Here is a 13898-nt window from a genome sequence, read left to right as displayed (position 1 = left end):
TATATTAATGATGTTCCAAATCACATCCTTACATCATTTATGCTGATGACACTACCATCTATAGCAGCACATCAAAGGCCGTAAATGATCAAGTTTTCTGATTCTCTCTCCTCTAGAGCAGGTGGTACAATGGGTGAAAAAGTGGCTGGTTACTTTTAATACATCTAAAACCAAGCTTTTATCTTTACATCAATGTTCTGATCCCCATCTGGCATCAATTGAAATGTATGGCTCTCATCTTGGGGAGGCTCCATGTTTTGACAAGCTTCTCGCTTGACCTTGTAGCGGGGCCGGTTGTCTGGGGACAATCGACCGAACAACTAACAAGGTAGATGTGGGCAAAAAGTAAACAGCAAAAAGGCGAAGAAGAATGACAGACAAAGGTTGTTTGGTTAAAGACGAGGGTTCGCCTTTTATTTGCTAAGGAAGCGAAAAATTGTATGATCCGGATGCTGGTTGTCCGGTAGGTCACATGTCACTGGAAGCTAAGGTCTGGAGGGCTGGAACAGGTACTCTAATGGAACAGGTACTCTAGACGTAGCATGTTTAGGGTTGCTCACTGGGTATGGAACGATCGTCTGGACGTCAGGGCGGTCTGGAACGGTCGGTGGACACTGAGAATGCGGGGGTCAGTGTTAAGGAATAGACGACACTGAGAGCGTAGGGGTCAGTGTTAAGGAACAGACGGTTGGTAGGGAGCCAGGTGCAGGCGAGATCGCAGACCAAAAGAGCAAGGTGCAGGCGAGGTTGCTGGCCGGAGGAGTGAGGTGCAGGTTGTCTTCAAGTCCAACGTAAACAAGTTCTTGATGAGCTGTTCACCTTAAGTAATCCAATTTACACTTCTGACGATTACTATGATATTGTCCCTTTGACTACTGTACACTCTTTAACCGTTATCCTCGAGTGGCCTTTGGGCCTTGATAAGTGACGATTCCTTTGTAAAAAAAAAAAAATTAAAAGAAATAAATAATCTATCGCTAGACAACAAATATTGCACATCATGAACAAGTATCTAAAATATTCGTTCCGAGTTACGCCTTCCTGTGTTTGAACTCTTCACGCTATTTTATAACGTTTAAGAAAAATGCAATTTTACCTAATCTTCCATAAAGATTACTTTTAACTATAAAAAAACTTTGGTAAATTTTTACGATGTGTCCCATCGTAGTATAAACGGCCCCGACCACTCCATGTTATGAACGGCTTTCGAGGTTGGAGTGGGGGTTATTCCGAAAGCCGTTCTTAACATGGGGAGGTTGGGATGTTTATAATACACTGAGGCAGGGGCATCTCGTAAAAATTTACCAAAACTTTCTACTCGATGAATTTTTGGATATATTACCATTTTCGACATGACAATTAAGTACGTAATACTGTTTTTGCTTAAAAAGACATATTTAAAAAGAAAAAAAAATTCGATCTGCCGACTCTATTTTAAGGTAAAAGTGCAAGTGAAGTGCGCTGGCGCTGGTTATAACTATAAGAAAATCTTTCCTACCTTCAATGACCTCGGGTTTTGAGAGATGGATGCGAAAGCGTCTTTCCCTTTGTGATTGTTTTTTATACTAATGGATAAATCATGTGGCCCTAGACCTTCTATAAAATTGTATGGGTTGACTAGCTTGATTATTATTTTTTTACCCCCATCTTTACAATCGGTTCACACCGTGTCTGAAGTTGTTCCTTTTCTTCTCTTTCCTTTTCTTTTCTTCTTCTCTTATTTACTATTGGGACACCGTCTTGGTAGTTCCTTTGTTTTTTCTTTCTCAATCAATTGTATTGATAAAGAATTATTACGGGACCACAAGGACTAATACCTGAGGTCGCAACCGACGGCATCTGTTGCAAGAGGTAAGACGTTCTTTTTCTCTTTCTCTCTCAGCCAGTTGTCATTGATGTGTTAGGATAAATTTCTTAGCCTCAGACCTAGGTCCTTGATTATACCTTTTTTATAGCATCCTATTAAGAATTCGCTATACATTGCAACAGATACTGTTTTTTATATTAAAATGAATTCCTTACAAGTTGAACAATCATCACGGTCATCCTTATTGGAAGATCAGAGAGTCACTCGTACGATGATAGACTTAACACTAGAAAATCTTAGTGGACTTGAACCTCTTGAGAGAGATGTATTAGAACTTCATAAACGAGACATTCTCCAGTGGCTCCAAGAGTTATTGCATATTGACAAGAAAATAATGAAGGAGACACCATCGATTGAGATGAGGAGCTGTTTGACAGACAGTTTCACTTACAAAACCAGGGTGAATAAATCATTGTCGCAGTTAGATGCTTCCTTACCGGTTCCAGAGATCCATTCCCCTTTACTAACCTCAACTCCTCCCACTCTACCTTCCCCAGCTCAATCTGGCATTGAATTAGCGAAGCCTAAAATAACATGTCCAACATTTACTGGCGTTGATAAAACCAATAAATTTGCCCTGCGGGATTTCCTAACCCGTTTTGAGTTTTGCACATCTGGAGTGAGCTCAAAGAAGGAAAAACTCATATGCCTTAAAGCATATGTGATAGGTCGGCCATTTCATCTGATCCATCACCTGTCAGAAAATGACCATAATTATGATGTGGCCATAAATATTTTAAAGGAGGAATACTGGGACAGAGAAGCCATTAGGGAAGAAATTTTTAAAAGAATAGTGCAGTCTACACCTAAGGTGGACAAGTCTTATGAACAACTAAAGGAATATCTTTCCCAGGTTCAGTATGAACTTGGTGAGTTAGATTCAGACTATGGTTATGATTTTTTAGTTGAGGACTCCGGAAGTGGATGTCTGGTGGCTCATATCCTATTTGATAAGATCCCTGATGAGATAAAGGCAGAGCTCATTAGAGGCTCTAGCACACCATATCCTGGCTTGAACTGCATACTGCAGTATAGTCACAAAGTTATTAAAGCATTACTCCGGATTAAACCTATTTCAACTCCTAAGACAGAAATGATTCCACGGTTTAAGCCAAGGTCAAATGCTGTTTGGACGAGAAGCCCACCTAAAAATTCTGCATTACAAAGTTTTCACGCAGACCTAGACTTGGAAGACAAGATTCCTTATTGCAATTTTTGTGCAAGAAATGGACACACTAGTTCTCAGTGTACTACCTATCCCTCATACAATGAGCGCCTGCAACGCTGTAGGCAACTTGGATTGTGTGAATTCTGCACAGTTGCCAGCCATGATCAGAAAGCCTGTCCAGGAGTCAAGGGATTTAGATTCCCTTGCAGGTATTGTAAGTCTCGGAGGCATTATGCTTCTATGTGTCCTCAATTTGTACTAGAGAAAACAGAAATAAATACTAGCATAAGTACAAAACTTGGGGACATTCAAAACCTACTGCCAATGGTCAACATCACAATTAAAAGGGGAGCCTCCTCAGTTTCTCTGAATTGCCTTATTGACTCGGGCAGTCAGAGGTCATATTTCTCTGAAAGGGTTCTTCAGCACCTGAAGTGCGATCCAGACTCATGGGAGGAGGTGGCCATGGACGTTGTGACCTTTGTGGGGAGAAAACGCCGCATTTTCAAGCAGTTAACTGCAGTTGTAGAGGTCTTGCCGGGAGTAGCCCCCCAACTACCTATTCTAATTGATTGCGAATTGAATCTGTCTCACAAAGTACCAGACCTTCCTCTGGTTTGGGAAAACCTAAGAAAACTGAATTATACCTTTGCTGCAGAGATAGAGAGTGGCAGTGTACAATTGTGGGGTCTCATGGGAATTGATTTGATTCAATATATGCGTCCCATGAAGATAACACGATGCATGAATGGTGCGGCTTGGCAGACATCCGCTGGCATTATCCCCATAGGAAATACAAAACATTTTTTGCATGAGAACCAAATCAGTAAGATTGCTATAACTCCGGGAGCCTTGAGCTATGAAATTGACAGGCAGTACTATTGTAACGATTCTTTGGTTAATAGTATTGTGAATCCTGTTCCGACCTATGTGGATCCATTTGCCGACATTTTTGAAGGAAGCACTGTGGATCGGGGCTTGGAATGGATGTTTAGTCTAGAATCATTGGGACTGCCTGACATAGAATCGGTTTCTGACTATGACAATCAAAAGATGGAAGAATTCATGCAAAACATAGTTTATAAAGATGGTCATTATTTGGTTAAATTGCCTTGGCATAAGGACAAGTTATCTCAGGTTCAATCTAACCATCATATAGCACTTAAGGTGCTGGACAGAGTAGCATTCAATTTAAAGAAGAAGGACTTATATGAGGAGTATATTAAGGTTTTTGAAGACCAAGAAAGAGAAGGGATAATTGAACCCCTAGAATGCTCCCCTCAGGAATACAAGCATTATGTGTGGGTTCCACATAGACCTGTGTTCAAAGACGAGCATACAACTACAACTAAAATTCGACCAGTTTTTAACTGTTCTTTTAAAACTAAGAACTCTGTCTCTCTAAATGATGCTGCTTATCCTGGGATCAACTTAACAGGGGACATGCTTGATTTAACTCTGCTTTTCCGAACAAATAGGTATGTATTTTTAGCAGACATCAAGAAGGCATTCTTGATGATTCGATTATCTAGTGAATCTGATAAGAATAAATTTTGTTTCTTTCTGCGAAAAAATAATAAGCTAATGTGTTATCGTTACACAACAATCTTATTTGGGTTTAGTGCAAGCCCATTCATCTTGAATTGCATACTAAAATTTCATGCTGGGCGTTATCCTTTGGATGATTGCACTGGGATGTTACAGTCTAATTTTTATGTAGATAATCTGATTAAAACAAGCAATTCCTTGGATGAGTTAACGGGCTTGTATACACGAGCAGTAGAAAGATTGCAAGAAGGAGGATTCATACTCCAATCTTGCAATTCTAATCATACAGAATTACACGATTTAATGAGGAGAGATGGTACTCTTGTGAGTCACAGCTGTCCTTGGGAGAAGGTATTAGGTTATCGTTACGATCCTCTTGCTGATACCATCAATATTGCTTCCTATAATTGTAACCCTGAGGCAGCAACTAAAAGGCATATACTGTCTGAAGCATCAAGGATATTCGATCCACTCTCATTATGTTTGCCGGTATCTATACAGGCACGTACTCTTGTTAGTGAGTTGTGGAAATTAGGTTTTGAGTGGGATGAAATTGTGCCAAGTGAACTTCAATCCAAATGGGCAGTCATCGCTCATGAATTGTCAGAACTTGGTTCTGTTACCTTCCCTAGAAAAACCCTTGATGAAGGGAGGGAAGCTGAATTATTTCTGTTTTGCGATGCATCCAAAAGGGCATATGGATTTGCAGCATATGCAGTCCAGGGGAAGGTTTCATCTCTGGTTTTTTCCAAGGCAAAGGTGGCGCCTCTTAAATCGAAGAGTTTACCAACTCTGGAGCTTTTATCGGCCTTCTTGGCCATCAAGTGCCTTCCGACTTTGTTGAAGGCCTATTCTAATGTAAGTTTCAAAAAGGTATTTCTTGCAGTTGATTCACAAATAGTATTATCCTGGTTGGTCACAAGGCGGACTAATAGCAAGAATGTTTTTGCCATGAATAGATTGAAGGACATTAGTCAATGGGAGGCTGAATTGATGTCTAAATTTGGTGTGGCCATTCAGTTTAAATATGTGCCTACTGCACAGAATCCCGCTGACCTTATCACCAGGGGTATTCCTACCTCTAAACTGAGGGCCAATTTGGAATATTGGGTTTCTGGACCGTCTTGGCTAAGAGACCAACCGATTTCTTGGCCTGAAAATCCTTTGAATTGTTTGAGCCCAGAAAGCAAAAAGATTGTATCTTCGATGGTTTGTGCTGTTTCGCACAGCCAGGAGGAGCCAGTTGTGCAATATGATAGATATTCTTCATTGTCTAAACTATTAAATGTCACCACATGTGTGTTCAAGTTTATTAATAGGTTGAGGAAAAGAGACTCCGACTTTGGTAAGATGGCTCGGACACACTTGATTAAAGTAATGCAGAGACAATCCTTCTGGGAGGAATTAGAATACTTACAAAATCCTTCAGGTAGGTCAATACCACCGAGAGTGGGAAGTCTAAACCTTTTTTGGATAAGGAAGGATTAATTCGATCCAAGGGAAGAATTGGGAAGGTCTCTGTATATGAATACGAAATAGTTAATCCCTTGCTTATTGCTAAGGATCACCATCTTTCTAATCTCATAATATTGGACTGTCACCACCAGTGTAAGCATCTGGGTGTTCCTGCTACCTTGAATAAGGTCAGGTTATCTGGGTACTGGATACCCCAGGGTAGGCAGGCGGTAAAGAGAATTTTATCAGGATGCTCCTTGTGCCAGAAATTTAACTCTATTCCATTTACCTACCCCAAAATGACTGATTTACCTAAACATCGGGTGAATATGATAAGACCATTTTTGCACACAGGAGTAGACTATACGGGTCATCTGTGGGTTCTGAGAGGTGGGGAGAGGGTGAAGATGTATATCCTGGTCTTTACTTGTTTGGAGGTGTATGGGAAAGACTGATTAAAACCATCAAGTCTTGCTTGTATAAATTAATTGGACGAGCTAGTCATGATTATTTCGATCTCCTGACAATTATTTCTGATGTACAAAATGCCATAAATGACCGTCCCTTGACTTACAGAAGTTCATCTGACTCAAGTTTGGAAATAATAAGTCCAAATCACTTTTTACGCCCTGTAGTAAACCCTCGTTTGATTTTGAGAATGGATGGGGAGGGTATTTATCAACTAGAACCTCCCTCTCGGAAACAACTCTTAGAGTCCTTAAATTGCAGGAATGATGCATTAAAAAGATTTAAGAAAATTTGGTACGAAGATTATCTGCTTAGTATAAGAGAGCATGCCCAAAGACAACAAGGAGGGACTTCACCAGTTGTTTGTGTGGGAGATGTAGTCACAGTCAAACTCCCTAACAAACCTCGACCATTTTGGGCATTGGGTAGGGTCACACGTCTATTTACAGGAGATGACGGATTGGTGAGATCTGCTCAGATAAAACGAGGAGATGGCTCCTTGCAAGTTCATTCCCTGAAGCACCTCTATCCCTTGGAGTCGTCTATTCAAGAACCCATTGATGGACTTGATTCCTTGATGAGGAATGCTGATGACAATCTGAATGGCTGTACATCTGTACCTGAAGACCCTATTGAAGAGGGCACAGAGCTTGGTTGGATTTGCCCTGATTGTGGTGAACCAGACAATGGCAGTGCCATGATATGTTGTGACTGCTGTGATGACTGGTACCATTTTTCCTGTGTTGGTCTATATCGACCTCCACCAGAAGAGGAGAGTTGGCGGTGTGGAAGTTGCCTCAACCAGGATCCTTCATTATCCCATGATATGATGGTGGATAATTTATTAAATGATGCTGAACATGCATGTATTTGCCCAGGATGTGTTCTACCGGATAATGGTAGTCCAATGATATGCTGTGATGAATGCAATCAATGGTACCATTTCAACTGCGTAGGTATTCAGCAAGTTCCCCCAGAGGGTGAGAATTGGTACTGTTGGAATTGCCTACATTCAATTCACTAACAGTCCACTCTCAGAAAATAGGTAATTATTTATTTACCTCTCCCATTTTTTTTTTTTTTCTCTTCCTTTTCTCTTTATCCTTTATTTTTATTTATTTACTAGCAGTTCAGCCGACTTGGCAGTCAAATTTTGACAAAAACCGATTACGAAGCTTGCCCTATGTCTGAATACACTTTATGTTGGTTTGGAATGTTTGGACCGGGGATTGGCTGAAGGTTCAGTTTTTTGGGGGGTTTTTGTTTCGACCCCTTAAAACTTATTTTTCTTGGATTTGTTCAATTTATCAAGTTGGATCCATGTCCCGGGAATCTAAATTTAGAATTTTGAGTGTTTGGACCCAAAATTAACAGTTATTTGTATTAAAATGTACTCAGACAACTTCACTTCACTGTTTACTATTTATTTATTCATTTATTTTATTTACTTATTTTTTTTTTTTTTTTTTTTTTCTCTTGAGACGGGAGTGTATAAGAAAATCTTTCCTACCTTCAATGACCTCGGGTTTTGAGAGATGGATGCGAAAGCGTCTTTCCCTTTGTGATTGTTTTTTATACTAATGGATAAATCATGTGGCCCTAGACCTTCTATAAAATTGTATGGGTTGACTAGCTTGATTATTATTTTTTTACCCCCATCTTTACAATCGGTTCACACCGTGTCTGAAGTTGTTCCTTTTCTTCTCTTTCCTTTTCTTTTCTTCTTCTCTTATTTACTATTGGGACACCGTCTTGGTAGTTCCTTTGTTTTTTCTTTCTCAATCAATTGTATTGATAAAGAATTATTACGGGACCACAAGGACTAATACCTGAGGTCGCAACCGACGGCATCTGTTGCAAGAGGTAAGACGTTCTTTTTCTCTTTCTCTCTCAGCCAGTTGTCATTGATGTGTTAGGATAAATTTCTTAGCCTCAGACCTAGGTCCTTGATTATACCTTTTTTATAGCATCCTATTAAGAATTCGCTATATAACAAATACCCAACTTGTTCTGGTCAACCAGCGCACTTTTACCGTTGTTAAATAAAAGCTATTTTTTGTTCACGAAAGGTGAATTATTATCATCTATTATCCGCCACTTTCTTACCTTGATAGCTTTCGGGTCTCGCCCTTCGCGATACGGCGGTCGAGATGAACAAACTGCTTCTTTCACGTGGTGAGCCGGGATGGACGCCATCATGTAAACAGAGAACAGATCCCCACCATAACAACATTATCAAAAGACCAGTATTTCACGGGACTCTACACGAATGTCATTTATTTATTTAATTTAGAAAAAATTAATAAATAATATATATATATTATTTAAAAAAAAAATGCCTCGGAAGACAGTAAATACCGCCTGTAAGATTCCGTACGCAAATATTGCGCAATCTCCAATTCATCTTCCCTCCGTAGGTACTTCCAAAGTAAAAAATAAATAAATAAAAATGGCCGCTTTGGTGTTCTTCTAAGGGAGATAACTAGCATTTACTATGGAAATAATATTTTGTTGCAGGGAAACGTGCGACTTACCTAATTAGCACGTGTGCATGGGATGAAATGAATGGGGAAGAAAGAAACAAAAATGGCTGCCTTATCTCTTTATATGCCTGTAATGTGACCACCCGATATGCAAATGAGATGCTTCTGGTTGGAGATAAAAGAGGGTTGATTTTTTTTTTTTTTTTTTTAAGAGGGTTATTCATTTTGAAGTTGGATTTCGAAGAAATAAGTTGAATTAGCAGAAGTACGTTGGGAGTTGAGAGAAGGTGCGTTACGTGTACAGAAGTTGAACATTTGGACAAAAGTGTTAACCTTACCCACGAAATTATTGGTGTGACGGGTGGAAGAAATAAAACTCAAGTTATTGAATTATAATTTATAGCCGCTTTAGGATGCTGTCTGTAATGATCAGTAGAACTAGGAAACAAATTTCTTAAAACTTCCATTTTGTCAGGACGCTGAAAATGAAGAATTTATTAAATTATGAAATTTATATTCCCAACAATGCTGAAATTAGGTGTAGCGTCCGCTACATATCGGCAGAGACGTTTTTATAGCAATCCCCGTTTCAACGCCCATGGATATCAGAACACGCAAAGACACAACGTCGTAATTTGCCCATCCACACGTATGCAATAAAGGAACTATGTTGCGTTCTACATGCAGTGATACAACAAACAGACTAGAATGTTCTAGAATACGCATATATAATTATTATATTGTCTGCAAAAATTAAATCAGTCCAGAATACAGTTCTACGAGCAAACATCACTGCTCTTCATCCCCAGCACGGACTCTATCTATTCAGATGTAAAATAGTTTTGCTGACAATGCCACAAAAACCAAATCAGTTTTCTCTTCAGATTTCACCAACCCAACTCGTGTCTAAGAGACTCTGTTCGTGTGGGACGTTAAATCATCCAACATGACTTTGTGCACATCCTGCATCTTAAATTCTCAACGTGGAAAGAAAACAAGAATTATTCTTCTTTTCAACAATGTTATTTCGAACTACTGTTTTCATATGTGATGAACACACACACACACATGTTGCTTATGTAGTTTATGACTTTCTTTTCCCTTAAGAAAATAACAATGTATGACACTTTGTTCATAAAAATCAATAATCTTAAACTTCATGCCTTTTCCATGAGACACTTATTAGTAAAGCTTGCCTAATGAACACTCATTGCAAAAACCTTAACGTTGGAACGATTTGAATTACTATTTATTAAACATGCAAATAAATTATTGAATCAATTTGGAATTCTTTTTGAGATGATAATTTGTATGATTTTAATTATTTGCATCCTCATCTTCTAGTTGTTGTTTTGTGTCGCTTCAGCCAATTATTCCTCTGGACTTTGTCAGGCAGTTAACCTCGACGGGATAGGAATTTTGAATCCGCTAACTAGATCCACAGCAATTACTGCCTTCCATAGTTGTTGTCATTTCACCACGGTTTGGCCAACTAATCCTCTGACCGGCTTTGGGTGAGATTGATCTGTTGCACCATTTTGGGGAGCTGGATATCCCCCACATCTAAAATGCCACAAATTAAAAACCGATCTTGTGTCTAACTTTGTCCTAGTGTTTGGATGTAAGATAAATTTCTTCTCCTATGATGAATAGGAAGTGTTTGCTTTCGTAAGAAAATAATAGAGAAGAACACCAATTGGTTACTTCCCCTTAGGAAGAGAGATCCAGACATTGGGAGACGAAAACATGCTTTCTACACAATGAGCCAAATTCCATGTAGGTGAATACAAGATTCTGTCCTAGACTCTATTCTGCCCCCGCCCCATGGTGTCGATTTCTATATATGTTTTTCCTCTGCAGAGAAATAAAATTAATAAAAGCAAATACAACAAAGGTATTGTCTATCAATTCATCAGCATGTTACATCTATAGAGGCTGATGTTTACATATCGACGTCCAAAATCAAAATGTGTAAACTTGCTTTTACACATCACCTGCGCAGACACTATCCTAAATAAAAACAAATAATCCTATTTTTGGCCAATCAGAAAACTTTCTAAATTTATTCGAAATGGTCTTTCTGGAAGCCACTAAAATCCTTTAAAAAGCCAGATTTTTCTTTAATAAACCAGTTAAACCAGTGAAACCAGTTGACCCGATTCTATGTCTTCTTCATTGGGAGGTAAAAACATGCTTTCCCCACAATGAGCCGAATTCCATGTAGGTGATTACAAGACTCTGTTCTAGACTCTTTAACTACCTCATATGGTAGAAACCACAACAAGATCGAGTAAAACCCGTTCATGTTCTATTAGGTGATATTGCACATCTTCGTTACATTTGTCAATGTGTGAATATAACGTATTTGGGCATATTTCTCCTTATTCTGCATCCCCCATGGTGTCGAGTTCCACATATTTGTTTTTTCATTGCAGAAAAAGTAATAAAAACAAATACGACAAGGGTATTGTCTGGTATTAATTCAACAGCAGGTCTTTTATTGAATTCGAAAGCTTTGTCTTTCATGTTAAAAATAGAGGCATTGGTAATCAGGCTAGCAGGCTGGTCAAAATGACCTTGCGGGCTGGATCCGTCCTGCAGGTCGTAGGTTGCCAACACTTGGTGAAGGGGACTAATGAAGAAGAAGATTAGTGGGTTACTTCCCTTTAATTAGTGCCACTCATGTGAAAACAGCAGCATGTGAAAACATACGTTCCCCACGGTGTGTCGAAATTCACATGGGTGAATACAAGACTCTATCTTAGACTTGATACCTTCCTCGAGATCGAGTGAACTCCTTTCATTGTATATTCTGTTCTTTTATTTGTCTTTGTTACATTTGTCATTTGTCTTGCATTTGGACATATTTTCTCCTTATTTTGTGTCCCCCTATGGCTTCGGGTACCATATATTTGTTTTTCTTTTGCAGCAACACTTTATATCAATTCTTTAAAAAATAAAAATGAAAAAGTTTTACAAAAATCAAATATTCTCCAATTCAACAGATTTGATCCATCTGCAGCATGGATCCTGTCTTGGATAAGTTATAGAAGACAATTGCATCTTTGAAAATGTACCACGACCCATGGTAACAATTAAAATGTTAGAATGTTGAAAGGTGCTTCCATAAGTTTTTACAGACTACTTTTTTGTACAGACATTTAAAATTGTCGTAGACTATTGAAAATTCAGTATGTTATTGCTATACATCTTATGAGATGACTGACCAATTTTTATGATTTCAGGTTCAAATGAAGAGCTACAGCAGGAATTGGAATACACCCTACTAAAATAAAAGCCTGATTGTCACAGCTGGGGAATTTCAAAAATGCTATCTGGATGTGAAGACATGTGAGAAGAACGATATGCAATAAAATTTTGTTTTAAACTTGAAATTTTGTTTTAAACTTGAAATTTTGTTTTAAACTTAAAATTTTGTTTTAAACTTGAAATTTTGTTTTAAACTTAAAATTTTGTTTTAAACTTAAAATTTTGTATAAACTTAAAATTTTGTTTTAAACTTGAAATTTTGTTTTAAACTTAAAATTTTGTTTTAAACTTAAAATTTTGTTTTAAACTTGAAATTTTGTTTTAAACTTAAAATTTTGTTTTAAACTTAAAATTTTGTTTTAAACTTAAAATTTTGTTTTAAACTTGAAATTTTGTTTTAAACTTAAAATTTTGTTTTAAACTTGAAATTTTGTTTTAAACTTAAAATTTTGTTTTAAACTTAAAATTTTGTTTTAAACTTGAAATTTTGTTTTAAACTTAAAATTTTGTTTTAAACTTGAAATTTTGTTTTAAACTTAAAATTTTGTTTTAAACTTAAAATTTTGTTTTAAACTTGAAATTTTGTTTTAAACTTAAAATTTTGTTTTAAACTTAAAATTTTGTTTTAAACTTGAAATTTTGTTTTAAACTTAAAATTTTGTTTTAAACTTAAAATTTTGTTTTAAACTTAAAATTTTGTTTTAAACTTGAAATTTTGTTTTAAACTTAAAATTTTGTTTTAAACTTAAAATTTTGTTTTAAACTTGAAATTTTGTTTTAAACTTGAAATTTTGTTTTAAACTTGAAATTTTGTTTTAAACTTGAAATTTTGTTTTAAACTTGAAATTTTGTTTTAAACTTGGAAAAAATGACACAGAAACATATGAAGTGCTTCAGACTGCTTTTGAACCTTCTTGCATGAATCGAGTATCAGTTTTTGAGTGGTATAAGAGATTAAAGGAAGGCAGAGAGTCTGTGATGGATGATGAGAGGTGTGGGAGGAGTAATGAAGACAGAACATCAGAGTTGATTGGCCAAATAAAGAATTTCATGCATAAGGACCATCGTGTGTCTATAGAGATATTAAGTGCACAGTTTGATGTCAGTGTGAAAACTGTACACACAATTATTCGCAAGGAACTGAAGATGCGGAAAATTTGTGTAAAGTTTATCGCAAGGGCTCTCCATCCTTCTCACAGACTATTTGACCAAGATGGGCATCAAGACAGTTCCTCACCCTCCCTATAGTCCCTGTGACTTTTGATTATTCCCTAAGCTCAAGGAAAATCTTAAAGGCTGTCGTTATGAGACAATTGAGGAGATGAAAGAGGCTGCGACAAGGGTAATTGCCACACTCATACAAGAGGCCTTCCATGGGGTCTTCCAGAAGTTGTTGGAATGGCACAACAAGTGCATTGCAGCCAGAGGAGATTACTTCGAAACGGGACTAGAATTTCATGTGTGTACTATCAATAAAAGTGCCAATACGAAAAAAGTCTTATTGAAAACACCTCATATATTGTAAACTGTCCGATTTGAGACAAATTTGTGTAAAAAATATATGAAGGATATTAAAAAAAAAAAGAAACATTTGCCTTGAATTGTCATCATCTTGGTAATAGTTGAACTGAAAGACATC

At 37.4% G+C, this 13898-nt stretch overlaps 1 protein-coding gene across 4 annotated transcripts in view; it reads right to left on the bottom strand.

The window, feature by feature from the left end:
• The window catches only part of LOC145263061 (uncharacterized), a 47693-nt gene extending 37421 nt beyond the window's left edge, over positions 1–10272 (bottom strand). For all 4 annotated transcript variants that reach the window (XM_080119914.1, XM_080119915.1, XM_080119917.1 and 1 more), the window contains exon 1: positions 8613–10272. In XM_080119914.1, the coding sequence (XP_079976040.1) occupies positions 8613–8705 (93 nt within the window). In that variant the 5' untranslated portion in view covers positions 8706–10272. The remainder of the gene's footprint in view (positions 1–8612) is intronic.
• Between the last annotated feature and the right edge of the window lie 3626 nt (positions 10273–13898).

Source organism: Euprymna scolopes, chromosome 38 (genome assembly GCF_053919585.1).
Source record: "Euprymna scolopes isolate OS-2025 chromosome 38, ASM5391958v1, whole genome shotgun sequence".
Classification (NCBI taxonomy): domain Eukaryota; kingdom Metazoa; phylum Mollusca; class Cephalopoda; order Sepiida; family Sepiolidae; genus Euprymna; species Euprymna scolopes.
The sequence above is the reverse complement of the archived record's forward strand: the minus strand, read 5'-3'. Positions and strand labels throughout refer to the sequence as shown.